The sequence below is a fragment of the Schistocerca serialis genome, chromosome 1, assembly GCF_023864345.2.
Source record: "Schistocerca serialis cubense isolate TAMUIC-IGC-003099 chromosome 1, iqSchSeri2.2, whole genome shotgun sequence".
In the NCBI taxonomy this organism is placed as follows: Eukaryota; Metazoa; Arthropoda; class Insecta; order Orthoptera; family Acrididae; genus Schistocerca; species Schistocerca serialis.
In genome coordinates, this window is record NC_064638.1 from 564,339,228 (window position 1) to 564,366,811 (window position 27,584).

The 27,584-nt window shown below is 43.2% G+C and overlaps 1 protein-coding gene across 3 annotated transcripts in view; it reads left to right on the forward strand.

Annotated features, from left to right (window-relative positions):
- The window catches only part of LOC126475817 (cGMP-dependent protein kinase, isozyme 1), a 578,889-nt gene that overhangs the window by 466,848 nt on the left and 84,457 nt on the right, over positions 1–27,584 (forward strand). For all 3 annotated transcript variants that reach the window (XM_050103496.1, XM_050103494.1, XM_050103495.1), the window contains exons 2-3: positions 15,982–16,187; positions 21,689–21,831. In XM_050103496.1, the coding sequence (XP_049959453.1) occupies positions 16,054–16,187; positions 21,689–21,831 (277 nt within the window). In that variant the 5' untranslated portion in view covers positions 15,982–16,053. The remainder of the gene's footprint in view (positions 1–15,981; positions 16,188–21,688; positions 21,832–27,584) is intronic.

The following is a 27,584-nucleotide window of genomic DNA, read 5'->3' on the forward strand; positions in this document are numbered from 1 at the left end:
ATGCTGGGCCTTGAAGCTCAGTGGCTACAGTAGAATTGTCTTCAGTGATGAGTCCCGCTTGGAACTGAGCCCCTATGACCAGCGAAGACGTGTTTGGAGACGCCCTGTACAGCGGTGGGATACCAAACTGACTGTCGCCCGCCATACGTTTCGGCAACCATGATTGATAGTTTGGGGTGCCATTTCTTTCATATGAGGACCCCTTTGGTTGTCATGCGCGGAACCGTTACAGCACAACGGTACGTAGAAGATACCCTACACCCCGTTTTGTTGCCCTTTGTGGCAAGTCAACCTGGCCTTGCATTTCAGCAGTATAATGCCTCCCTCAAAGATGGCGAGAGTTTCTACTGCTTCTCTTCGTGCTTGCCAAACCCCACCGTCCCAGCAATGTCACTGGATCGCTCACCAGATGAGAAAGTGTGGAGCATTATTTGTAGGACCAGCTCGGGGTTTTGACGATCTAACGCGGCAGTTGGACAGAATTTCACGAGATATCGCTCGGAGGACATCCAACAGCTCTATCAATCAATACCAAACCGGATAATTGCTTGCATGAGGGCCAGAGGCAGACCAGTACGTTATTCATTTGCTTAATTTGTGACACTCTAGGCGCTTCAGTCCGGAACCGCGCTCCTGCTGCGGTCGCAGGTTCGAATCCTGCTTTGGACATGGATGTGTGTAATGTTCTTAGGTTAGTTAGGTTTCAGTAGTTCTAAGTTGTAGGGGACTGATGACCTCAGATGTTAAGTCCCATAGTGCTCAGAGCCATTTTTTTGTGAAACTCTAACTCTTCAATAAACAGTACAGTTTTTCCGAATTTGTAACTACTTTTTTCTGTACGTGTACATAACATCTACTGATTTCCGTCCCATTCGGATACATCCTTTCTGGTTCGTTCGGATTTTTTTTTGTGTTAGACGGTATTTTATCGTAATGGTGCGGAATTTAACCACTTGGCTTAGAGCACTGTGATTTATTTGTGACGAGTTTCCTAATATCCAGATGATTTGCTCCTAGTTTTGAAATTTCCTTCCAGAACTTACGTTGTACCTAAAAAAACCGTGGAGCCTTTCGAGGTCGTTTAAACATCACGAACTTCGTGAAACCCAAATGCCCGTTCGCTAAGGCCCGCCTCCAACGCTTCCGCCTGTGGTGGGCGTGTCAGCTCGGGCGTCCCCTTTAGCTTTTAATTTCGCGCTATGGAAATGATGGCCGCACACAATCAGCCCACGTAATGAATTTTATGCGGCGCTTAAAAACCCATCCCCTCGCGCCGCCAGTCTCCTATGTCGCCTGCCGGGAAAGCCCCATCCTCCACAGACGCATAGACCAACACTGAACACTAACTCGAACAGAATGCGACATCTTATCAAAGTCTCGACTAATGAAGGAGATGATGTACTAAGGACGTATTATAAACACTTTCTCTGTACCGTTACAAAATATAAAGGTGGAATGAAATTGGCGTCGAAAATGATACACGTGGAGGACAAGATGCCGTCGATAAGCTAATATCCTCTACCACATATTTAAATACGATCGCTATAGTTTTGGAAAATTAAAAATGTTTCATGATGGTCTTTCCATTCGTGAAAGATACCTGATAACTCCCTGTCCGTATGTACGGGAGAAGACTGCCAAAAGAAATATGCACACGAGGAAAAAAAAACTTGGAGCATGAAATGGCCGGATTCTGTGGCCGAGCGGTTCTAGGCGCTTCAGTCCGCAACCGCGCTGCTGCTACTGTCGCAGGTTCCAATCCTGCCTCGAGCATGGATGTGTGTGATGTCCTTAGGTTAGTTAGGTTTAAGTAGTTCTAAATCTAGGGGACTAATGACCTCTGATGTTAAGTCCCATAGCGCTTAGAGCCATTTGAACCATTTGAGCATCGAATGTCAGAAATCTGAGTAAGGCAAGGCAGCTATAAAATCACAAAAGCTAAATACAGAGACTCAGTCTTGATATAATACGAGTCAGTGAAGAAAAATAGAAAGAAGAATATCAACAGCAGAAAAATATAGGAAGATAGGACAAAGTGAGGGTTACCGTGAACAGTTCAATGATAGTATTATTCTCATAAGAATCGACACCAACAACAATACACTGCTGGAAAAAATTAGAACGCCCTTTTAGAGGTTTCCAGATCACTCAAGATTTATTGCTGTGACATCTCATATGGAGTGTATGAAATGATTGCATTTAAAGATCAATAGCACAAGCGATTCTGAGGTAGCAAGTATCGACCCATAATAGTACGTGGTGTAACATCCACTGGCGGCAATGCAGGCGCTGACTCTTGCATCCACTCGATCGTACAGATGGCGAATACTCTCCTGGGATATGTTATGCTACGCCAGCTCGATCTCTTCAGGTAGTTCTCCAGGAGTCAAACGAGTCGCTTTTTGTCCCATCATAGCCCACACGTGCTCGGTTGGAGTCAAGTCTGGAGATCGTACTGGACAGGCAAACTGCTGCACATCTTGCAAAGCTCCTTAAGTTCCACAGGCAGGTTATGGACCAGCATTAACCTGTTGGAACAACACATCACCTTCTTGTTGCAAGGACTGCAGAAGAACGGGTCTAACTACATTCTGCGCGTACCGAGCGTCAGTTAGCGTCCCTCCAGAAACGCCAAAGGTGTACGAGAGTTGTAGCTTATCGCACCATAGACCTTGATGCCTGAGGCCTAGCGTCAGGTCACGAGCCACGTGAGTAAATAAGTAAAGTATGGGGAACGCTATAGGTTCTGAAGTTGATAGCAGAGATTCAAAGCCAGCAATGCACATTCGTTCTGCTCAAAACCAGTTTCAAAGTCTCACAAGATATCATAAATATTGTATGTTAATTTCTGCAGCATTACTCCCTGTCATCGCTAACTGTTAATTGTTCTGGAGCAACTTAAAATACTCTTAAAGCCGTGAGGATGCAGTCAAGACTCTTCGATAGATACCTGCAAGTCCACTGAATTCCGCACAACAGTCTACACCGCATAACAGCGCGAGAATGACCAAAGAAGTACTATAACTTGTCGCAAGTTGCTTTTTGCGTTGAGCTGCACATCGATGTACGGTATACTAGAAACTGTTAATGATACAAAATAGCTTCCTCACGGAATTCGTCGCTATAGACAACATTACTTACACAACAACAACCTCAGAACGTCTTGCTGTAAAACTATACAATATTGGCAACACTTAGACCGCGTTGATGCAGTCGTATTCCAGGTGACAGCAGCCAACGTTGTTGATCGTGGTCAAGTTCTTTAATTCTTTTAATTTTTCTCTGCTTTGACCATCGTACAGCCATTTCACATTCAGTACAGTTACCTTTTGTTTTCAGGATATATTCACATAAGTATTTCACATGATTGCGCTGTTTCTATATACACTTTTCCATATGCACTTGAACATGACGCCTTTTAATTTTGTGACTCTTGCGCCAAGTGCTCGCAGAACAATAATGTGTTTTGTTTACATCGTAATCAATGGAAGTAAATGATCAAATCTTCATTTACAGTCCTTCATCTTCACTTACCACCACCTAACCTGTCCGCCGCTCGTGGTCTCGCGGTAACGTTCTCTCTTCCCGAGCACGGGGGCCCGGGTTCGATTACCGGCGGAGTTACGGATTTTCACCTGGCCCGAGAAGACAGGGTGTTGTTGTGTTGTCTTCATCGTCATCATTCACCCCCATTACGGTCGGAGGAAGGCAACGGCAAACTACCTCCATTAGGACCTTGCCTAGTAAGGCGGTGCGGGTCTCCCGTATCGTTCCCCTACGTTCTGTCAAGAAGCATGGGACTTTATTTCCACCAAACCTGTGGCATTTGTTTGGTTTTGAACTGACTACTAATTAATATTTTTTTTAAAACTTAGTTTGTTATTTATACGTGGCGTGCACTTCCAAAAGATTGTCTAGTGTGAAGTGTTTCCTCTTCGAAGCTTGAATACAATTTGTTTCACGCATCACGAAATTGCGCCAGTCTGATTCATATTCGTACATATCGGAGCTTTTCCATCAATAGCCCTTCAGGAGCTATACAAACTGATATCATGTATTAGATCTCTCCTGTTTTCCACATCCCACTAGGTGAATACCGGGCTGGCCCCCAGGTCCCGCCTCAGTTACACGACTCACAGACATTTGAAATCGTTCGCACTATTTCGTGGCTTACACCAGACGCAGACAGCTGGGGTACACTCATTCCATCCCGGGGGGTACAGAGTAGCGACATGAAAGGCATCCGGCCACCCTCTGTCACCGTCGCCACATCCATAGTAATTAGGCCGACCCCGCGTTCAAGTGGGACAAAGGCCCAAAGAAAATGATAATGATGATATATTAGTTCGCTCCTCTCACATTACAACATAAAATTTTACAGGTCTTTTACCTTTACGTATTGAAATTCATAAAATATGTTCAGTAACAATGCATTTTTATAATGTTGCTTACATTATGAACATTATTTGTTGGAAAATGTTCCTAACATTTGAATCTGTTCATCTCATAAACACCAACAAAAAGCAATTTTCACTTCTAAAGGTGTTCCGAAACTACAAAATGATAATTATTTATGTTTTTGTTCGAGTATCGATTAGTAACAATCAAACCAGTGCAGACATATACATATGCTTGCTAAATTTGAAACAAAATTAATGACAGAATTTGAATCAGTATAGTAAACTAAGTTCTAAAATGACCAAATAAATGAAATAAGATTGTTAAAAAATTTATATAAGCTTGTATATGAGGGCTGTCCAGGAAGTAAGTTCCGATCGGTCGCTAAATGGAAACCACAGTGAAAATCAGAAACATTTTATTTGCAAGAGTTATCTACACTTTCCAGATACTTCTCTACATAGTCACTGTTCTGACTTAGACATTCGTCGGAGCGTTATACCAAATTTCCAACATCATCGTCGTAGAAGGAAGCCGCCTGTGCTTTCCGATAATTCTCTACGCTGGTCTATAGCCCGTAGCCTGCGCCCAAGTGATGTCTTCGTATCCAGCATCTCATGTGAACAGAGATGATACTCAGGACAAGCCAATTAGGGCTGTGTTGTGGGTGATCGAGCACTTCCCATCGAAAAGGCTGCTGGAGCGTCTTCACGACCCCTGCAGAGTGCGACTGAGAGTTGCCATGAAGAAGGAAGTGCTTGGCAGTTGTGTTAGGTGGGCTGCATTCATTAAGGCGAAGCCTCTCAGCGGGCCCTCCTACTTGACAGTGAGCTCACAACTGAAAAGAGCGTCTTGATGCGATCGATGGTCGTACTAGAGACACTACCCAACACATCTGTGCAAAGCTTCATTGGGTTTTCATTGTGGTGTCCATTTCCCGACCAATCGGAATTTACTTTATGGATAACCCTCGTGTATGGCAGCCTGGCATCTGAGGTCAACACTTCGTCTCACACACAGCCTAACGATCTTACATTGGTACGTTTCACATGGAACCCCAGGTGAATGTCCTCCATAGGATAATACTGCTCTCACCAGCTTGCACACGTGGGGACGTGCATTTTTCGAGCAGCCGTTTGCCTGGATGTCAGCACATCCGGACACAACTGTGTACCTGGTGTGACAACAAACGTGATTCATCTGTCTAGGCTGCACGTTTCCATATATGCACGGTCCAATGTCGATAATGCCATGCCCATTGCAGTCTTATTTAACGATGTCGTCGGATCAACATGGGAAAGCGTAGTAGTCGTCTGTTATGGAGCCCAACGTTCAGCTGCCTGCGCTGAACTTTGTGATTCGAAACACTTGTGCCTGCGTCAGCATTCTACTCAGTCGTCAGATCTGAAACAAATCGCCTCCTGTCTTGCTTTAAGAGCGGACAAGACTCCCAGCTGCACGTACGGTGATGAGGCATGGACATCCTACACCTTGTCTGCTACTCGTGGTTTCAACGTCCTTCAGTTATTTCCTATAGGTACTTACGACAGTAGCAAGCGACCAGTTGACTACCTTCGACCTTTTCCGAGATGCTCTGACAGTCCAGACAGCAATCGCTAATGTTGTTACTAAGAATGTGGGGTATGCAACTTTCAGAGGTGGTATTGTGGACCAAAACAAAGAAAAATGTCCAGTAAACATGTATCCTAATAATCGTTCCTGGGGATCTATGAACACTTGTTCATATTAATTACTGCGAAACACATCTCGTCTATTGAATAAGTGCTCATAGCTCTCAAGTTATGAATTTTACAGCCCATGTTTATTAGAAATTGTTTCTTGTTTTGGTCTATACTACCACTTCTGAAAGTTGCATACCGTACATTCTTAGCAACAGTTGTAGCGCTACATGTATTCCACTGTCAGAGGTATCAGAATTATTTTCGCTTGTTTCGACTTGTGGGTTCGGGAACCAGGGACACTTACCTCTAATTTATATATTTATTCGTCTCCATCATCCTAAAAAGTACGTGACATCATCACGGAATCACGCTGTATACACATACACTTACATGCGCCGACGCTAAAAACTTCGATGCTTTGTACCATCGGTCGATGACGATTCCGGGTATGGATTCATACACAAAATGTTATGTACTCACTCCCCTCTACAAGTCCTAGAAGTTTGTAACGCGAATTTCCAAACACTCTGTGTAAACACAATGTCTATCTTTTCCATACTGGAATTCCTAGTTTCTTTACTTCTTTGCATCCCAGACATCGTCTCATATGTCTGAATGCAGAATGTCTGACGGAATCGCCAGAAACTAAGAAACGCCACGTACAGATACGTACAGACAGTCGGACACCGAACGAGGTGGCGCAGTGGTTAGCATACTGGACTCGCATTCGGGAGGACGACCGCTGAAACACGCATCCGGCCATCCTGATTTAAGTTTTCCGTGATGTCCCTAAATCGCTTCAGACAAATTCCAGGATGGTTCCTTTGAAAGGGCACGCCCGACTTGCTTCCCCATCCATCCCTAATCCGATGGGACCCGATGACCTAGCTGTTTGGCCCCTTAGATCGAATCAACCAACCAATCAACTCTTAGACAATAATGAGGGAAATCCACGGGGCCGCTTTCGCCGATCCGGATACAAACAGAAACGCCACAATTCTGCAGTCTTCACGCTGGTTCCATTCGCCAGTGCTTAACGGGCTGCCTACATCGCCACTGTTAAGGAACTTGCCGCGCGGACACCAAACGGCGACTTCCCCCAAGCGCTATAATGCTCGTCACTAAACTTGGCACCTGTAGGTTACATCACTTGCTTGCAGGGTTGCAAATACATGATAAATTAAGATAGTAAAAATCTCTGAAAAATCAAATACTTTTGTCAACAATTTTGCGGGCCTTTATCCAACCGCAAAATGTCGGCCACTAGTTAGGAATAAATTTTTAAAAAACTTAAATTTTTATTTTTGTAATAGCAATAACGTCCTTTTATTTTTAATACTGTTCGTATGACGATAAACTGATTGTTTGATACAGGCATGCGAAATGCCTCATTGCAAGGGATAAGAATGAAATTCTTTTATTAAGGCTGAAAGAATTTCCAGTGCATCTGTGGGTGGAGATTTCCGATTAAAGTACCTAACAGGTTCAGTCTCATGTAGGTTTGAGAGACACTAAGAAATCAAAATGCAACTATATGAGCATCATAATAACGTCAGAACTATTTTGTCATATTTTGCAATGTTAACTTACAGAAAATTGTTTTATTTTATGGTCTGTAATACAGCTATGTCTTTACCCGATAGTCGTGCAAAAGACGAGCACTGGACTCAGAAAATTTGACCAACTAGAATGTCTAAATTACTATTCTATTCTTTGACAGACCCAGAAAAATACGCCTGTCCCCGCTTCATACAAAATGTGAAGTTATAAAACAATTTATTAAAGCTCCACCAAAAGATGCTGACGCCTATAAGTATGAGAAAAATAGGTTAACTGGGCTATCAAGGGGCAAGGTGAAAGAAGTTTTCGTCGGCTCTGACATTCGGAAACTGACGAAACACGAAACTTTTGAACGTAAAATTAGGCACTGAAATATCAACTTGGATATCCTGTAAGGAAATTATCAACAAAGTCTACGGCAGCTTTAAAGTATAGAGTGCTTTCATGAGCATAAAGTTACGCTTCCTAGATTCCTATGTCAGTCGCTCTGCAGAAAATCTAGCTGAGAAAGACCGATCAAGAGATTATAGAAGTGTAGCGAAATTATCAGTTCAGATGAGATCAGCATCATAACTGACTACTGCTCGATGCTGCACCGCGAGTGTCCTCAAGCAGTAAAAGAAAGAAAAATTCCGAACCGGAGTTTTTCGTGGGAAAAGAAGAGAAATGAAGATTGTATAGGAGAACATAATACTTTATTATGCTGGGAATATCTTATTTTATCATGTTTTAATGCATATTTTTGAGTATATGTCATTAATTTTCAGAATCTTCACCATTACTTTCTGAAAAAAACTCTTGACATTTCTAAACTTAGCATAGAAAAAATGACTACAAGATTTTCTAAAGAATTAATTTGTAGACAACTATTAAATGAAGAAATTATGTAGATCAATGAGGTTGTTGAGTTTCTAAAAAAAATTTTGTGTATGCCCTTTCACAATTCCTGTAGGAAATTTCAATTTATTGTGAGTACTGGCATTTTCAAACGGTCACTATATAAAGTAAAATGATGTTATTTTTATTAAAAAGTATTATCTGATATTTGTTAATGAATATTTCTACGTGTAATTATGATAATAATTTCGTGTGAGTCAGTGACGCCGTGCAAGTCTCTCTATAGGACGCCACTTCGGTGACTTGCGTGTCCCTATCCTGCACCAGTTATCCAATCGGGCAAAGGGGACGTACAGTTTAACATGGAATAAGAAACACGTGTTTCAGATGACTCCTCACATCGTTGAGTGGTGAAGACTAGGTTGAAATGCAGACTCAGACAGCCGTGTTAATAAATGTGAAATTTAAATAAAAGTAAAAAGAAAAAAATGTTACATCTAGCAAGATTCGACCCAACAACTTTGCGATTATTGTACTTCTACGCTACGCACTCAGCTCCCAATGAATTTGTCAATAACGTACACACATTTTGTACGTAACAATACTCGGATAGCTTCTAATTTTCAAAGTCGATTTTTTCGAGTTTTCTTGAGAACTCGATCGTACTGCATTAGAAAATTGACGTACGTGCACTGAGCTTCATCACGAATTTCTCTCTTGCGCCATTCTCTTCATCTCATAGATTGTAAATGAGAACACAAGGTGCAAGTGTTACTCTGTCTTCCTCTGTGTTCCCTTACAGTTTTTACCCTTTACAACTCCCTCTGGTACCATGCAGATATTTCCTGACGTCTCAGCAGATGTTCTATCATCCTGTCCCTTCTTCTTGTCGGTGTTCTCCACACACTGAGGTGAAAAAAGTCATGGGATACCTCCTAATATCGTATAGGTCCTCCTTTTTCTAGGCAGCAACTAGGAGTGGCATGGACCCAACAAGTCGTTAGAAGTCCCTTGCAGAAATATTGAGCCATGCTACCTCTACAGCCGTCCATGATTTTGTGCACGAACTGACCTCTCGATTACGACTCATAAATGTTCGATGGGATTCATGTCGGGAGATCTGCGTTCTTAAAACCAGTCGCTAACAGTTGCGGCCAGGTGACGTGATGCTCTGCCATCTATAAAATTCCCATGGTTGTTTGGGAACATGAAATCTATGAATGGCTGCAAATGGTCTTCAAGTAGCCGAACACAACCTTTCCAGTTAATGATCGTTTCAGCTGGATCAGAGGACCCATTCCATGTAAATGCTGCCAATACCATTACGGAACCACCACCAGCTTGCACAGTGCCTTGTTGATAACTTGGGTCCATGAGTTCGTGTGGTTCGCACCACACTCGAACCCTGTAATCAACTCCTACCAACTGATATCGAGACTCATCTGACCGGGCCACGGTTTTCCAGTTGTCTAGGTTGCAATATGATCACGAACCCTGGAGAGGCGCTACGGGCGATATCGTGCTGTCGGTAAAGTCACTCGCAATGGTCGTCTGCTGCCACAGCCCTTTGACGCCAAATTTCGTAGCACTGTCCTAACGGATACGTTCGTCGTACCTCCCACATTGGTTTCTTCGGTTATTTCACGCAGTGTTGCTTGTATGTTAGCATTGACAACTCTACTCGCCGGCCGTTGTGGCCGAGTGGTTCTAGGCGCTTCATTCTGGAACCGCACGACCGCTACGGTCGCAGGTTCGAATCCTGCCTCGGGCATGGATGTGTGTGATGTCCTTAGGTTAGTTAGGTTTAAGCAGTACTAAGTTCTAGGGGACTCATGACCTCAGCTGTTAAGTCCCATAGTGCTCAGAGCCATTTGGACCATTTGAACAACTCTACGCAAACGCAACTGCTCTCGGTCGTTAAATGAAGGCCGTCGGCCAGTGCGTTGTCCTTTGCGAGACGTAACGCCTGAAATTTGCTCTCGGCACACTCTTGACACTGTGGGTCTGTAAGCAACAAATATCCTAACAATTTCCGAAACAGAATTTTCATGTGTCTAACTCCGACTGCCATTCCGCTTTCAAAGTCTGTTAATACGAGTTTTACGGCTATAATCACATCCGCAACGTTTTCTCATGAATCACCTGAGTCCAAATGACAGTTCCGTCAATGCACTGCACTTTTATTTCTTGCGACGCGATAGTACCGGCATTTGTGTGTGTTTTTATTGCTATCCCATGACTTCCCAGCTTAGTGTACGTTCGTTTCTTCTCCGATTCTGGAAAGGACCTCCTCATTTCTTATTGGTCTAACTAATTTTCAACACTGTTCTGCAGCACCGCACCTTCAGAGCGTCGACTCACTTCTGTTCCTGGAAGTACGGAGAAATTCAAGGGCAGTCCGTGAAGTGCCGCTGTTAGAGTCGCTTCCTTGGAATGGCTAGTCCCACGACGCCTGATGTACCCAGCTCAGGTCTGTGCAGGCCACAGCAGTGTGCTAGGCTCCTCCAGGTTATCAGAACGGGAGAGGAGTCCCCGGGGTTAGGCGACACGCAGGGTCGTGGCCGTGTAGAGTGGTGAGCCCGTCCCGTCCCGTCCCGGCCTGGCGTAGCCTCGCTCGTTATCCGCCGCCACAATTAGGCGGTGCGGGCCACGGCCCAAAGGCAAGCCTCGTTACCCAGGGAAACGCGAAAAATAAAACACGCTCACACCCGCCCCGGCGTAGCACGGCTTTGTGGCCGTTCCTGCAGTGAGAGTTCTCTTTGTGGCTGCTACATGTCGCTGCGTGCTTCTCTTGTGTTTTTATTATTATTTTCGTTCCATTTTCCACCTGCCGCTTTCCCTATGTATGTACGTCACAGGTTAGGTAGCATCCTAAGGAAGCAACGGACAGCTGGTTCCCCGAGGCACTGAGGCCCCAACGGAGTGGTGTGCATTTTTCCTAAGGCCGGTGCGCAGTACCTGTGTAGAGAGACAGAATACTTCACGGCGCCACTAGTTTTCTGTCTCTGTCCCACCGTACGTACTGTAGCTGTTCTCCTCTTAGCAAGTGGTAGCACACTGGAGCTGGACCCACATATAAAGGGTGTCCAGTTTGTCAGAAGCAAAAAATAACAAAAAACATATGCAGCATGATACTTATCTACATCTACATATATACTCCACTAGACACCAAGCGGTGTGTGGCGGCGGGCACAATTCACGCCAAAGACGTATTCCCCCCCCCCCCCCCCCCCCCCGCCGCCGCCTCTGTTCCACTCGCGGATCAAAAAACGACTGTCTGAACGCCTCAGGACGAGCTCTAATTTCCACTATCTTTTAATGGTGATCATTGCGCGATTTGAAAGTTAGTGGTAATAATATGTGCTCTACATCATCGGCGAAGATCGGATTTCGGAATTTAGTGAGCAGCCCCTTTCTTTTAGCGCATCGTCTATCTGAAAGTGTGTCCCACTTCAAACATTCTATGAGATCTGTAATGCTCTCGCGATTGCTAAATGTAACAGTCACGAATTTTGCCTCTCTTCTTTGGAGCTTCTCAATCTCTTGAATCAGACCCAAGTGGTAAGGGTCCCATACAGACGAACAATACTCTAAGACTGGACGAACTAACGTATTGTAAGCAATTTCCTTTGTTGAAGGACTGCATCGCTTCAGGATTCTACCAATAAACCGCAATCTAGAGTTCGCCTTACCCGTTACTTGTGTAATCTGATCATTCCATTTGAGATCATTTCGAATAGTCACACCCAGATACTTGACGGATTTTACCGCTTTCAAAAACTGGGCATTCATTTTGTACTCGTACATTAATGGAGATTTTCGCCTAGTTATATGCGGTAGGTTACACTTACTAATATTGAGAGATAATTGCCAGTCATTACACCACACATTTATTTTCTGCAAATCCTCATTGATTTGTTCACAACTTTCTTGCGATACTACTTTCCTGTAGACTACAGCACCACCGGCAAACAGTCTAATGCCGCTGTCAATACCATCAACCAGATCGTTTATGTAAATCGTAAAAGGCAGCGGACCTACTACGCTGATCTGTTGCACACCTGAAGTTACGCTTGTTTCTGTTGAAGGCACCCCATTCAGGACAACATACTGCTCTCTGTCCGTTATGAAACTTTCTATCTAACCGCATATGTCATCGGATAGACCTTAAGTGCGCACTTTTAGGAGCAAGCGACTATGAGGAACTGAGTCGAACGCCTATTGAAAGTCGAGAAATATGGCATCAACCTGGGAGCGGGTATCTAGAGCCTGCTGTATATCGTGCACAAAGAGGGCCAGCTGTGTCTCGCATGAGCGCTGTTTCCTAAGACCGTGCTGGTTTCTGCAGATGAGCTTCTCAGGGTCTAGAAAGGTCATTATGTCTGAACACAAAATATGTTCCATGATTCTACAACAAATCTATGTCAGTGAAATTGGCCGGTAATTATGTGCATCCGATTTTCTCCCCTTTTTATAGATTTCTATGACCTGGGTCTTCTTCCAATCTCGTGGAACTTTCCGCTGTTCCAATGATCTCTGATAGATGATGGATATGGATGATGCTATACTTGTAGCATAGCCAACTACCAGGGGGACATAACCAAGATTTCCTCCCCTGTAACTTTGTTCGTTACAAAAATACAAGGGCTGAATAAAAAGTAGTGGCAACACTGCTGTAATTCATACAAGACTTTATTCACCCTATTACATGCCCTCAATGTCAACGCCCCGCATCTCCATCACCTTCGCCCACTCAGATGGAGAGTTTCGTATACCATCAGCTCGTCCACCTCCGTTGATGTCTCTCAAGGGTTGCCCTACAGCACGGATGATGTCTTCTCTTTTGCTGTAGCTCGCGCCACAAAGAGGTTCTTTTATTTTGGCGAACAAGTCGTAATCGCGCTGACGCATATCGGGTGAATACGATGGATGTTGCAGTGTCTTCCAACACACGTACGTAGGAGATCCTGCACGGGTTCGCCGTCTGGCATCGTGCACTGTCCTGAAAGATGATGGTATGCAGTGTCAGAATGTGCTGTCGCTATCTTCTCAGTACTGGACAAAGGTGATGTCGCAAGGGTATCCATGAATCACGTACCGCAGGGGCACACGGTCACTGTACCCTGCTAATGCAGCCCATTGTGATATCACCTTCGTCCCGTACTGAGAAGAAAGCGACGGCACTTTCTTTACGGCTCCAAAAAGTTTTGTGCAGCAACGAAATACTACTGTGTAACATTCACGTTAAAGTTAACGTTACTATAAACATAACACACACTTGCCTGACGCCGCTGTACCAGCAAACAGTGTGTGTGCGAGAGCGAGGTAACTCGTCAACTTACTGGAGGTGACAGTAAACAAATGGAAACATGGAAAATCCACACGGGTCATTCAGTCGATCGTCTTCAGCTGAAGGTTTGTGTCAGTACAATGTACAACAACGAAGACAAGGTAGAAATGCTGCTCATATGTGGAGGTCGACGGTCGACTGAATGAATGGTGTGCATCTTTGTTGTGTTTCCATTTGTTTGCGGCCAACTCCAGCAAGAGGGGAGTTACGTTACTTTCATACACACACTGTTTGCTAGTACAGCAGTGTGAGTTAGTCGTGTGTTATGTTTGTAATAACGTCAAGTTTATTCGAATGGTACACGTTGATACGTTTTCGGACAAGTCTTTAGTAGAGAAAGCGGATTACCACACAAGAAATAAAGGGTTTTGTGGTGAATTCCTCAGTGAGTTAATGTGTGTAGGTCTGCTGTTTGGAAAGGAGGTGAGGGGTGTGGTGGGGTTTTACGTGACGACGAGTATGGTTGAATGTATGAGTTAGTGTGTATAAGGTTTCCTTTTCAGGAAGGAGGGAGGATATGTGTGTGAGTGTTCATTGTAGGTGGGTACACATGTGTGGATATGTAGAGGGATAGCTGCATAAGTTAGCACTTGTTGGCCATCTTTGTTGTGAAGGACAGGGGAGGATATATATACATATGTGTATGTATCTGTAGTTAGATAGTTGCTTGACTGGGTTCATTTATGCAGGTCTCCTCTTTTATGTGGGTGTGGGGTGTATTGTGGATGGTATATATATATATATATATATATATATATATATATATATATATATATATATATATATATATCATTGATAGGTATATATGTATGCATAGCTGTTTGACTTTATGGGTTAGTTCATGTAAGACTTCACTTTGAGGAATTTGGAGGTATTTGTGGAATGGTATATATAACTAGATTGGCAACCACCCCTACTTACAGGCTGACCATTATTGAACTATATGAAATAAAATCATCGTAACTTCTGAACGGTTTGCATTACGACTTTCAAACTGCATGGTTGGCCTTGTGGCATGATGGGAAGTAGTATGCACATGCACACGCACCTTGGTTAGGTTTAGTAACGAAGCCCACTTTCATCTAGTTGGGATTGTCAGTAAGCAAAATTGGCGCGTTTGGGGGACTGATAATCCGCATTTCACGATCGAGAAGTTACTTCACCCACAGCAGCTGACTGTGTGTTGTGCAGTGTCCAGTCACTGAATAATTGGTGCGATAATCCTTGATGGCACGGTGACTACTGAATGTTATGTGAAGGTTTTGGAAGATTATTTCATCCCCATTATCCAAAGTTGCCCTGATTCATGCACGATGGTGCTCGATCCCATAGAAGCAGGAGAGTGTTTGATGTGCTGAAGGAGCACTTCGGGGACCGCATTCTGGCTCTTGGGTACCCAGAGGCCACTAGCATGGGCCTCGATTGGCCGCCATATTCTCCGGATCTGAAAACATGCGACTCTTTTTGTGGGGCTATATTAAAAACAAGGTGTAGAGCAATAGCCCCAAAACCATTGCCAAGCTGAAAACAGGCATTCAGAAGATCATCGACAGCATCGATGTTTCGACGCTTCAGTAGGTCATGCAGAATTTCGCTATCCGTCGCCAATGATGGCAAGCATTCGGACTTGTCACAACCTAAATCCAAATATCTGCAGTGAGACTAACATACTGAGTAAAGTGTGTTTATAAACAATTTACGTTTTTTTGAAATATAGTTAAAGAATTGTCACCCTGTACAAGGATGTGCCTAGGTAAGTGTGGATGGGTATGTACTGTGAGTGGGAATGTGTGGGTTGTTGGCTGTACGGAGTAGTGTGTGTGTATGCTTCCTCTTTTGGGAGGAGGGTGTTATTTGCAAATATGTGGATGGATATCACTGAGCTGGTGGGTGACTACATGGAGTAAAGTTGCTAGTCTCCTCTTTGAGGAGGTGGGGGGAGGGGGCCATGGGAGCATGTGAGAACAGGGAAGTGTGGATGGATGGATGGCTATGTAGCTACAGATATGTTGGACAGTGTGTACAGGCCCTTTCTTCATTCCACATTTTCCTCTTGCCTTTGCTGCAGCTGTTGTAATACGAAGTGCTACACACATGAGCCTCCGCCTCGTTGCTGTGTAGCCTGAGTCTAGAGACACGTGTTTGTGTGTACAGAGCGTGCTGCAGCAGGCGACCAGCTTCAGCCAGGATGGGGACCTGCTGGCGTCGCTGCACGAGCACCACAGCATGCCGGGGCAGGCGCTGCCCCCGGCCGCCTCCGCCGCCTCCTCCAGCAAGAAGCAGGGCGTCTCTGGCGAGAGCACCGACGTGGGCCAGACTGCCGATGACATCCAGATACAGCGCTACGATAAGGACTTCCGGTCAGTGCCACTCACCCTCACCACTGACAGCAGAGCTAAGAGAGCCTTCGTCTTCGCTAATGTAGGACTAGTCACGAAAGAAGGCACGTCGAAGTCACACTGCATGCCTATAGTGTTGTAAATATGTAGTACAAGTTTTCACATTCTGGGTACCACAGCCACAAATGTATTAAAAAGCAATCCCATTTTCCACATCGGTTTTGTTACGATGGAAGTCGTTTACTTCACACGCCCGGGTGGTTTTTGGCGACGTTACATTTTCAAGACTTTGCTCCTAGCATGAACGTCTGTCATTTAAATACACTGCCTGACAAAGAAAGTGAAGCACCCAGAAGGGTAAGATAAACGTAAAGAAAAGTTCACAGCCTGAAACAGTATATGAGGTCATTACAGTGATGGCGAAATCAAGTCGTATATGCAAAGAACTTGAATGTACGAGCCCACTTTTCAGTCTGACGTGAATCCCCTCTGGCGTGGATGCATGTACTGATTCGGTTGGGAAGTGTGTCATATCTTTTTTGAGTCATCGGTCTTCTGAGTGGTTTGATGTGGCCCACCACGAATTTCTGTCCTGTGCCAACCTCTTCATCTTAGAGTAGCACTTGCAACCTACGTCCTCAATTATCTGCTGGATGTATTCCGATTTCTGTCTTCCTCTACAGTTTTTGTCCTCTACAGCTCCCTGTAGTACAATAGAAGTCAGCCCCTGATTTCTTAACAGATGTCCTATCGTCCTGTCCCTTCTCCTTGTCATTGTTTTACAAATATTGCCTTCCAATCCGATTCTGCACAGAACCTCCTCATTCCTTACCTTATCAGTTCACCTAATTTTCAACATTCGTCTATAGTACCACATCTCAAATGCTTCGTTTCTCTTCTCTTTCGGTTTTCCGACAATCCACGTTTCACTACCCTACAATGCTGTGCTCCAAACGTATATTCTCAGAAATGTATTTCTTAAATCAAGGCATATGTTTGATACTAGTAGATTTCACTTGACCAGGAATACGCTTTTTGCATCGCTAGTCTGCTTTCGATGTCCCCCTTGCTCCGTCCGTCATTGGTTATTTTGATGTCTAGGTAGCAGAATACCCTAACTTCATCTACTTCGTGACCAGCAATCCTGATGTTAAGTTTCTCGCTGCTCTCATTTCTACTACTCCTGATTACATTCGTCTTGCTTCGATTTAGTCTCAATCCATATTCTGTACTCATTAGACTGTCCATTCCATTCAGCAGATCATGTAATTCTTCTTCACTTTCACTCATGATAGCAATGTCATCAGCGAATCGTATCATGGATATCACTTCACCTTGAATTGTAATTAAACTCCTGAACCCTTCTTTTACTTCCATAATTGCTTCTTCGATGTAGGGAATGCACAGTAGGGGCGAACGACTACATCCCTGTCTTACACCCTTTTTGATCCGAACATTTCGGCCTTGTACATACTGTATATTACCCGTCTTTCTCTATAGCTTAACCCCATTTTTCTAAGAATTTCCAACATCTTGCACCATTTTACATTGTCGAACGCTTTTTCCGGGTCTACAAATCCTAAGAACGTGTCTTGATTTTTCTTTACTGTTGCTTCCATTATCAACCGCAACGTAAGAATTGCCTCTCTGGTGTCTGTACCAAGGCCAATTGATCGTCATCTTACACATCCTCAATTTTCTTTTCCATTCTTCATAATATTATTCTTGTCAGCAACTTCGATATCTTCATATATATATATATATATATAAGGCTCACCGGCCACTTGACCATCTTCATCTTCTGTGCGGATGCGCAAACAGTGCCCGAACTCTTACGGGAATCGGCAACGCGCCGCGATTAACGAGTTTAATGGGCGGGGGCACTACAAATGTAGTGTGGGGCAATACGTTGAGAATGTGAGTCTCGCGCGTGGTGTGCCAGAGATAAATCCCTGCAGTCGCACTATCCTCTGTGTCCTCGGTGGCTCAGATGTATAGAGCGTCTGCCATGTAAGCAGGAGATCCCGGGTTCGAGTCCCGATCGGGGCACACATTTTCATCTGTCCCCGTTGCCGTATGTCAACGTCAGTAAGCAGCTAAGGGTTGTAATTTCATAGTAATTGGATACATGAGCCGTTAAGCTTATTGTACGATAGTTCTCGCACTTATCAGCTCTTGCAGTCTTCGGAATTGTCTGGATGATATTTTTCAAAGTCAGATGGTATGTCGCCAGACTCATACATTCTACACACCAAGGTGAATAGTCGTTTTGTTGCCACTTCCCCCACCGATTTTAGAAATTCTGATGGAATGTTATCAATCCCTTCTGTCTTATTTGATATTAAGTCCCCCAAAGCTTTTTAAATTCTGATTCTAACACTGGATCCCCTATCTCTTCTAAATCGATTCTTCTTCTATCACATCAGATAAACCTTCCCCTCATAGAAGTCTTCAATGTACTTTTTCCACTTATCCGCTCTCTCCTCTGCCTGTAACAGTGGGATTCCCGTTACACCCTTAATGTTACCACCCTTGCTTTTAATTTCACAGAAGGTTGCTTTGTCTGTCCCATATGCTGGTCTAGGGGTAGTGTCTTTGATTCATAATCAAAACCTTTTCGGTCCCGGGCTCGAATCCCGCCGCTGGTTAAATTTTGATTAATAATCAGCATTGGCGGCTGAAGACTTCCCTCATTCTGCCAACGACCTTGTCAAAGAGGGCGAAAGAGCGGACAGAGGTTCAGGGCACTCTCTTGTTCTCTTGTCCTAGGGTTAGGGAACCGCCCCCAAAGGTGGAAGAATCAACAATGATCAACGGCATGAGGATGTAGAAGGCCATGGAAACCACTGCATTGAAGACACGTAACGTGTATCCACAGGACATGTGGTCTGTAATTGAAGAAGTGTCATGACGATCACTCCACTGGCATAAATTCTGGAAGAGTCCCCCATTCAGATCTCCGGAAGGGGACTGCCAATGGGAAGGTTACCATGAGAAAAAGAAAAAGATTGAATAAACAATGAAAGGAAACGTTCGACGAGTCGGGGCGTGGAATGTCAGAAGCTTGACTGTGGTAGGGAAACTAGGGATAGTTATAGGTATAGTTGGGGGTCAGGAAGTGAAGTGGAAAGAAGACAAGAATTTCGGGTTAAATGAGTGTAGGGTAATATCAACAGCAGCAGAAAATGGTATAACAGGAGTAGGATTCGTTATGAATAGGAAGGTAGGGCAGAGAGTATGTGACTGTGAACTGTTCAGTGACAGGGTTGTTCTTATCAGAATCGACAGCAAACCAATACCGACAACGATAGCTGAAGATGAAGAGACAGAGAAAGTGTATGAGGATATTGAAAGGGTAATACAGTATGTAAAGGGGGATGAAAATCTAATAGTCATAGGGGACTGGAATGCAGTTATAGAGGAAGGAGTAGAAGAAAAGGTTACAGGAGAATATGGGCATGGGACAAGGAATGAGAGAGGAGAAAGACTAATTTTCTGTAACAGGTTTGAGCCAGTAATTGCTAATACCCTGTTCAAGAATCACAAGAGGAGGAGGTATATTTGGAAAATGCCGAGTGATACGGGAAGATTTCAGTTAGATTACGTCATGGTCAGACAGAGATTCCGAAATCAGATACTGGTTTGTAAGAGGTACCCAGGATCAGATATAGACTCATATCACAATATAAAAAAGTGATGAAGAGTAGGCTCAAGTTTAAGACATTAGTCAGGAAGAATCAATACGCAAAGAAGTAGGATACGGAAGTACTAAAGAATGACGAGATACGGCTGAAGTTCTCGAAGGCTATAGATACAGCAATAAGGAATAGCTCAGAAGGCAGTACAGTTGAAGATGAATGGGCATCTCTAAAAAGGGCCATCACAGAAGTTGGGAAAGGAAACACAGGTACACAGAGGGTAACTGCGAGGAAACCACGGGTAACAGAAGAAATTCTTCAGTTGATCGATGAAAGGACGAAGTACAAAAATGTCCCGGGAAACTCAGAAATACAGAAACACAAGTCGCTGAGGAATGAAATAAATAGGAAGTGCATGGAAGCTAAGACGAAATGGCTGCAGGAAAATTTGAACACATCGAAAAAGAAATGTTTGTATGAAGGACAGACTCAGCATACAGGAAAGTAAAAACAACCATCGGTGACATTAAAAGCAAGGGTGATAACATTAAGAGTGCAACGGGAATTCCACAGTTAAATGCATAGGAGAGAGTGGATAGGTGGAAACAATACATTGAAAGCCTTTATGAGGGGGAAGATTTGTCTGATGTGATAGAGTCGATTTAGAAGAGAGAGGGGATCCAGTATTGGAATCAGAATTTAAAGAGCTTTGGATACAGAGAGTGGGAGGAGTAGGAGGTGTGTTCAGCATAGGTATGTCAAACGAATACGCTGGCGAAGCCGCAGCGAAAAGGCTAGTTACTACAATAACAGCAGCATTTGTAATCACGCAACAATAGGAAAAATTAACTTCAATTTTGCCTAGAACAAATAAAACAGGAGGCAGAGAAAATCAATTTCTACAAGGCAATCAAGTTGTTCAGTGTATTGTCAGATGAAATTAAAAAGACAACTAAACTCCAGATATTTAAAAATCTCATTAAAGGCACATCTCTTAAATAAAATATACCACTCTGCCAAGTACTGTATAGAAACAATGTAAGCATTGTTAAAATGTTAACACTGATAATGAAGACGTCTGCCACTGACAAATATACAGTCAACAATAGTACATCATATGGTAAAATGTTATGCCCAAAATCTGTGGTTTTGATATACTAACTTCCTTCCATTTTCCCGAGCCCAATTTATTGTTTATACGAGTATGTGTAGGAGATTTTGATTCGATTATTCAGATAGACAAATTGGGAAATAGAAGAAGATAAAGACAACAATATCGTTGTTAATCTGATGTAAGATGAAAGTATCTGCAATGCAGAGAGAGAGAGAGAGAGAGAGAGAGAGAGAGAGAGAGAGAGAGAGAGAGAGCAGACCAGTGAACATTGTTGAATAAACAACACTTTTCCAATTATTGGTTAACTTGTTTATAAATATGTGCAAACAAAAACCAATGTTGTACACAATATATAAGTCGTTGTCAGGCACTAAGGTGGCATGTATGAATTAATTAATTTTGAAATTGTTAAATCCCTTGTATGAAAATGACATGTCAAATAAGTGATCCGTGAATGAATAACATAAATAATATTACTGACGTACTGACGTAGTCACCTATTTACAGCTGCGCGGGATTAGCCGAGCGGTCTCAGGCGCTGCAGTCATAGACTGTGCGGCTGGTCTCGGCGGAGGTTCGAGTCCTCCCTCGGGCATGGGTGTGTGTGTTTGTCCTTAGGATAATTTAGGTTAAGTAGTGTGTAAGCTTAGGGACTGATGAACTTAGCTGTTATGTCCCATAAGATTTTAAAATAAAAAAAAAATACTTATTTACAGTAAGTCTACGAGTAACTTCATTTACATCGTATTTATTGATAATTCTCTTTGCAGGTCCAAACAGCTGATAAAAGACGCTATTATGGACAACGATTTCCTGAAAAATCTGGATTCCAGCCAAGTGCGAGAGATTGTGGACTCCATGTATCCGTTGGAATACGGGAAGGGGAGCTTTGTAATCAGAGAGGGAGAAGCAGGTAATATTCTGACACTTGTGAAGCTCTGTGACGCCCGATGGCAGTTTACAATGCACTGTAATAACATATCCATGTTTGCGCGGCGGTTAACGTCACTAATAGGCCGTCACCAGTTTGACAAATTTACTCTGACCGCGTTAATCGCATCAGAATGATGAATAAATAACGAAGGGGAATTATTCAAAGCAGCAGATCGACACCGTAATGGGCAGTAGACCAGAAAGTTGTAATACGCATACTGTGTTTGCGTAACAAGCGCATGAAAAAAAAAAAAAAGAATGAAAGCATGTCCACAGTTGAAAAAATATATTCGAAAGGCTTACGTAGTGGTTAATAAATCAATACATGACGAATGAAGCGAGCAAAATAATGGAGTAAGCTCTCAGTATCCATACTTTCATTACAGCGTATTTCACAATCTCATCTCTGATGCTGAATTTGGCACTCTTATCGCTTGTAACACATAGTGTTCTAGATTTTCGTGCATTGTATAAAACTTCACCTTGGTTTATTTCCATGTTTTGTTTTTAAGTATTTATTTAATGTTCTTGATGGAGTTTACTCTGCAACATCCTCTTCCGGTCGCTCTGCACTTCAATTTGAGTACATTTTCCGGATAATCTTGAGCAAAGTTTCAACGCAAACGTTAGCGACCATTATATCAAGGAACTCCTATTTCCAAGCGCATTTGAATGCCGTTAATAAAAGTAAATAGTTCCATTCAATAGCTCGCTTGTTAAAAAGTATTTATCATGTTATGAAATTACGTACCTTCCTCCCTAACATTATTTGCCGATAACCTCATTTAGACATTTTAAACCGTTCATGAAATATAAGGGATGGAATCCCTTTCGTGACTCGCTTGTGTACCACGCCAACGGCAGTGGGTAGTCATCACATTCGTAAGGTACGTGACATACTACATAATTTTAAGGAATTAATCTCTAATTTCCGCAGAATGTTAGTTCAGACAATTGGCAGTCAGCTGAAGTCCTGTTTCTCACGATTACAGGCACTTCGCCATCTCTCTCGGTACTAAGTGTTGGAGAATCACTTTCGTGAACAGCAACTATTAGTTTCATGAACAGATGACGTTCTTCACGTTTCGTGTTGAATTTAGAAACATTGCTGAAGCTCCCTACCTGACTATTGAGTTCATGTTGATAAAATAGTTATTTTACTTTAGTAAACACTGCCTGGTATACAGTAGCCTGTGATGAAATGACTGAAGGTAGCAAAAAATGTAGTGTCAAAACGGACTTGTTACTAAATAGTAGCATACTTATCATGAAGTTTGCGTAAAACTAGTTTCCTTTTTATGTACAAAAATCCTTGCTATATAGTTAATTTGCCATAACGTTTGACGCATTAATGAAAAAAGTGATGTGTCGACAGAAGTGCCGACACAGTGTGATTTGAGGGGACCGCAATGCACGCTATAAACACACGAAGGATGGCGTGAGGTCTGAAACAGGATACGTAATGAATGCTATAAAGAAAAGTACGTAGCTTCTGGAATACTTAACTTTAATCCATCCTTGTTGTACATCGCTCTTGACGATACAAGTGAGACTCTTTAGATACAAGCTATGTAAGGCTAATGGCGCCTTGCTAGGTCGTAGCCATGGACTTAGCTGAAGGCTATTCTAACTATCTGCTCGGCAAAGGAGCGAGGCTTCGTCAGTGTAGTCGCTAGCAAAGTCGTCCGTACAACTGGGGCGAGTGCTAGTCCGTCTCTCGAGACCTGCCCTGTGGTGGCGCTCGGTCTGCGATCACTAACAGTGGCGACACGCGGATCCGACATGTACTAATGGACCGCGGCCGATTTAAAGCTACCACCTAGCAAGTGTGGTGTCTGGCGGTGACACCACAAAAAGAATGCTCCTAAAGGTAGTAAATCTCAATAAAATATTAATTTTGGTATCATCAGTGACCAAAAAACTACACCATATGTGAAATGTTCGTCATTTTGGCCATGTTGGTTGCCAACACCGAAATTTGCATGACCATCTTTTACATTCCTGGTGACTAGGCGTGAAACGCTACATGAGGGAATACATGCTCGTGTGGTAGGAATGCGACACTAATGCTCGAAATGAGCAATGGCTTTCCAGGCGTTTGATCGACAAAATACATTTCATAACAGCTAGTTATACGAAGTATGATAGTACTGTATATGTGGACATTTAACTTGCTGGCATTCACGTGCAACTAATTTGTTGAATTTATCAACATCGTGACAAAATGATCCTGTGAGTTCTGACAAAGAGATCCGTTGACGTTTGCAGTAACTTGGCTCCGCGGGGATCAACACGCGCCAAGTTCTGAAAAATAATCTGCAAATGCATCGCTATAAGAAAGAAACCTCTTGAAACACAGCAATTAGTCAGTTTCATGCCTGAGAAACTGAGTAAATAAGGACAACCATTTCAACATGACCGTCACCTGTAGGAGCAAAGCACTTTTGTGTCAACGACTAAAGACATCGGATGTGGGCCACGAAGGAATCTCGCCTAACTTTCCAGGAAACCATTATTTGATGTGAATGTAACATTTACACAGTTATTAAACAGTATGTATTTGAAGATGGTGCCAGAAATCTGGTAGCAATGAAAGGCTAACATTGTCGTTAGATGTCATCGCAACTTCTGGACTCACATTTCGTTAATGTGACCGATCAAAATGTTTTATTTTAACACGGAGACACTATCGGTCACACATCATTTAGTATGACGTACTTGTTGAGACAGAACTTCCCACGCCACAAAATTTTGTGTGAAATAAAATGCGTAAATCAGTAACACCTAACATTCGCGACAGGCAGCGTAGAGTCCTGCAAGAGTTTCTAATAAAAAATAATCAGCACTTTCCTTGCGTACGCGACGACCATAAGTGATACGAAACAGATTCAACATTTGACCGTCCATCGCGGCACGGATATGTTACTCAGATAGAGGCATAATAGCAAGTCTAAAACACTTACTAACTCTTCGTTATGAAAGCCAGCTACATTATGGTCAGCCTTGACAGGGCACTACTACTTCCGTGGTGCTGCTTTAGCATCTCTTACTTCAATTATTTACGCCATTAATAAAATAAGTGATACTGAAACTCTTTTGCTAAAAGAGCGTCCCATATAAAGGGTGGCAATTATTGAACTATATGAAACAGAATCGTCGTAACTTCTGACCAGTTCGCGTTAGGACATTCAAACTGCACGGTTTGCCGCGGGGGATGTTGAGAATTAGTATGCACATGTGTCGTTTGGTTTAGCGAGAAAGCCCACTTTCATTTGGATGCGTTCGTCAATAAGCAACGGTACCTGAAGTTTTTGGAAGATGATTTCACCTCCATTATGCAAAGTGACCATGATTTCGACAAGAGGTGGGTTATGCAAGACGGAGCTCGACGACATCGAAGCAGCAGATTGTTCGTTGTCCTGGAGCAGCACTCTGCGGATCGCATTCTAGCTCTTGGGTACCCAGAGGCCACGGGCATGGGCCTCGATTGGCTGCCTTATTCTCCGTATCTGAACACATGCAACTCCTTTTTGTGGGGCTATATTAAAGACAATGTGTACAGCAGTAGCTCCAAAACCATTTCTGAGCTGGAAACAGCCATTAAAGAGGTTATCGACAGCATAGGTGTTCCGACACTTCAGCGGGTCATCCAGAATTTCGGTTTTCGTCAGCGCCAAGTCATCGGCAATGATGGCAGGCATATCGAACATGTCATAACAATAAACTCGAATATCTGTAGTGACGTTTAAATGTTGAATGAAATGTGTGTACGCCGTAATTTGTAACTAATTTACGTTTTTTTCATATAGTTCATTAATTGTCACCATGTATTTGTGGTCTGAATGTTGTTGTCAAATTCATAATAATGTTATGGAGGCTCTAGATTAATCCCCGTAATCAGAAGACGGCTGCTACCTCTGTTGTCCCCTGTAGCGATCCCTCATTCCCCGCCAGGAGGATTCGCAGCAGCTCGTAGTACGTCAGACTGCGCTGCCTGGAGTACAACATTAGCCCACAATGAGTTGGCTATGTTCGCCACTACGAGTGTTACACATGCTCGCAGGACACGCTCCTATTTCCATGGCAGTTGCTCTTCCGTCTTCGGACATCTCGCGGCGCGACCATACTAGGTTCCCATCCACTCATACTACGAAACCATCCTTCTTCCAAGGTCTTCAGTAACTTGCTGCACTGACACCCATTTCTAGCGTCATTGCAGCCTTCCTGAATGCAATATCTTCAAACTGTCTCCCTCAACAAATAAAATAAATGCTGGGTGTATAACTGAAACGAATCACTTGCTGCAGAAAGTCAGCTTGTCCGATATTTATAAATTTCCATTTTTTGAGGGTTATGGTTCTGACTGGATCAATGCATTGTTTACCGCGAAAATGAAACCTGTTTGACGATGACACTGGTCAATTTTCCGTTTACATTGATGGAAGGAGCAAAGACACTGTACAGTGGACGACGTTGTTGAACTCACGAAACGTTCCTCGAAAAACGGAAACAAGCTTTCCATTGGTCGAATGAAGGAGGATTCTTTTATCGACTACAGTTCCTGCTGGCTTACGTTCTACTCTGTGCAACAAAATTTAATGATCACTTTTTCGAAACCCCGTACTTGCCTCCCACTGCGACGCAGAAGTTTGAAATTCTGCTCAAAGGTGCCTGCAGCCTTCCTCTGTAGTGGTGCTATAGCAAAGCGCCCTTCGACGTCACCCTCAGGCTCGGTGACGCTTCAGATAGCAAAGTGCCGGCACATCCGTAAAGAAGGGCCACAACTCATGAGTTCATGTGAGGTGTAAAGTGGGCACCAAATTTCATCACAATTCTAGCCAATACCTTCATCACAGAGGCGTCAAATGAGGGGTGAAATGTGGGTGAGAGGGTTTGTGACAACTTCCAACCGCGTGAGATGTCTACGAGGGTGGTTTGCCGTTTGTGGTGGTAAAATTTTGTGCCAGTGTGACGTCATTAACCCTACTTACAACTCACATGAACTACTACTGAGCTATGGCCATTTTTTCGCATGCTTGCTGTTTGTAGCGTTTCTGAGATCGATGTTGATGTTGTGGGGCGCCACATCTTTGCACCATCACAGAGGACAATCTTTGAGTCTAATTTCAAACTTCTGCGACGCAATTGGGAGAGGGGGGGGGGGGGGGGGGGGAAGAAAATTACCCTTTAATTTTGTTGCGTAATATATGAAAGAACCTTCCTGAGCTATGGTAAAGTTGTTTCTGAAACACGATTTTCACTATTTCATAATACGGTGAGATGACCTTTCCAGCTGTAAATCCGTATAGTGTTACGTGTAACATGAATATTGCTAGTCTGACGATGGACAGTTTTAGGTTGAAAAAAGCTGTACAACCTTTCGAGCTCCCTTCAGCGAAAACCTGCATATGAGCGCTGCCTATAAACAATAACAAAATGGATGATATCAAGAAATATTTGATCTGTATCCCTCAAGACAAGATGCCGTTTTCGAATGCGGTCACAGCACGGCCGACACATCTTGTGATGCAGATGAAGACAACTAATGCAACCATGCAAAACATCAAATATTATTCAGAAATATGTAACAAACAATGTTCATTACAATGAAGGGCGTTTATACGTATAATTGTTTTTAAAAAAAGTAGTCTAACCTTAAAATTAATCCGAAAATCCAGTGTACTGCAGGACAGGAACATGTACAACACAAAGTCGTCCCTATCTTTCCCCCTG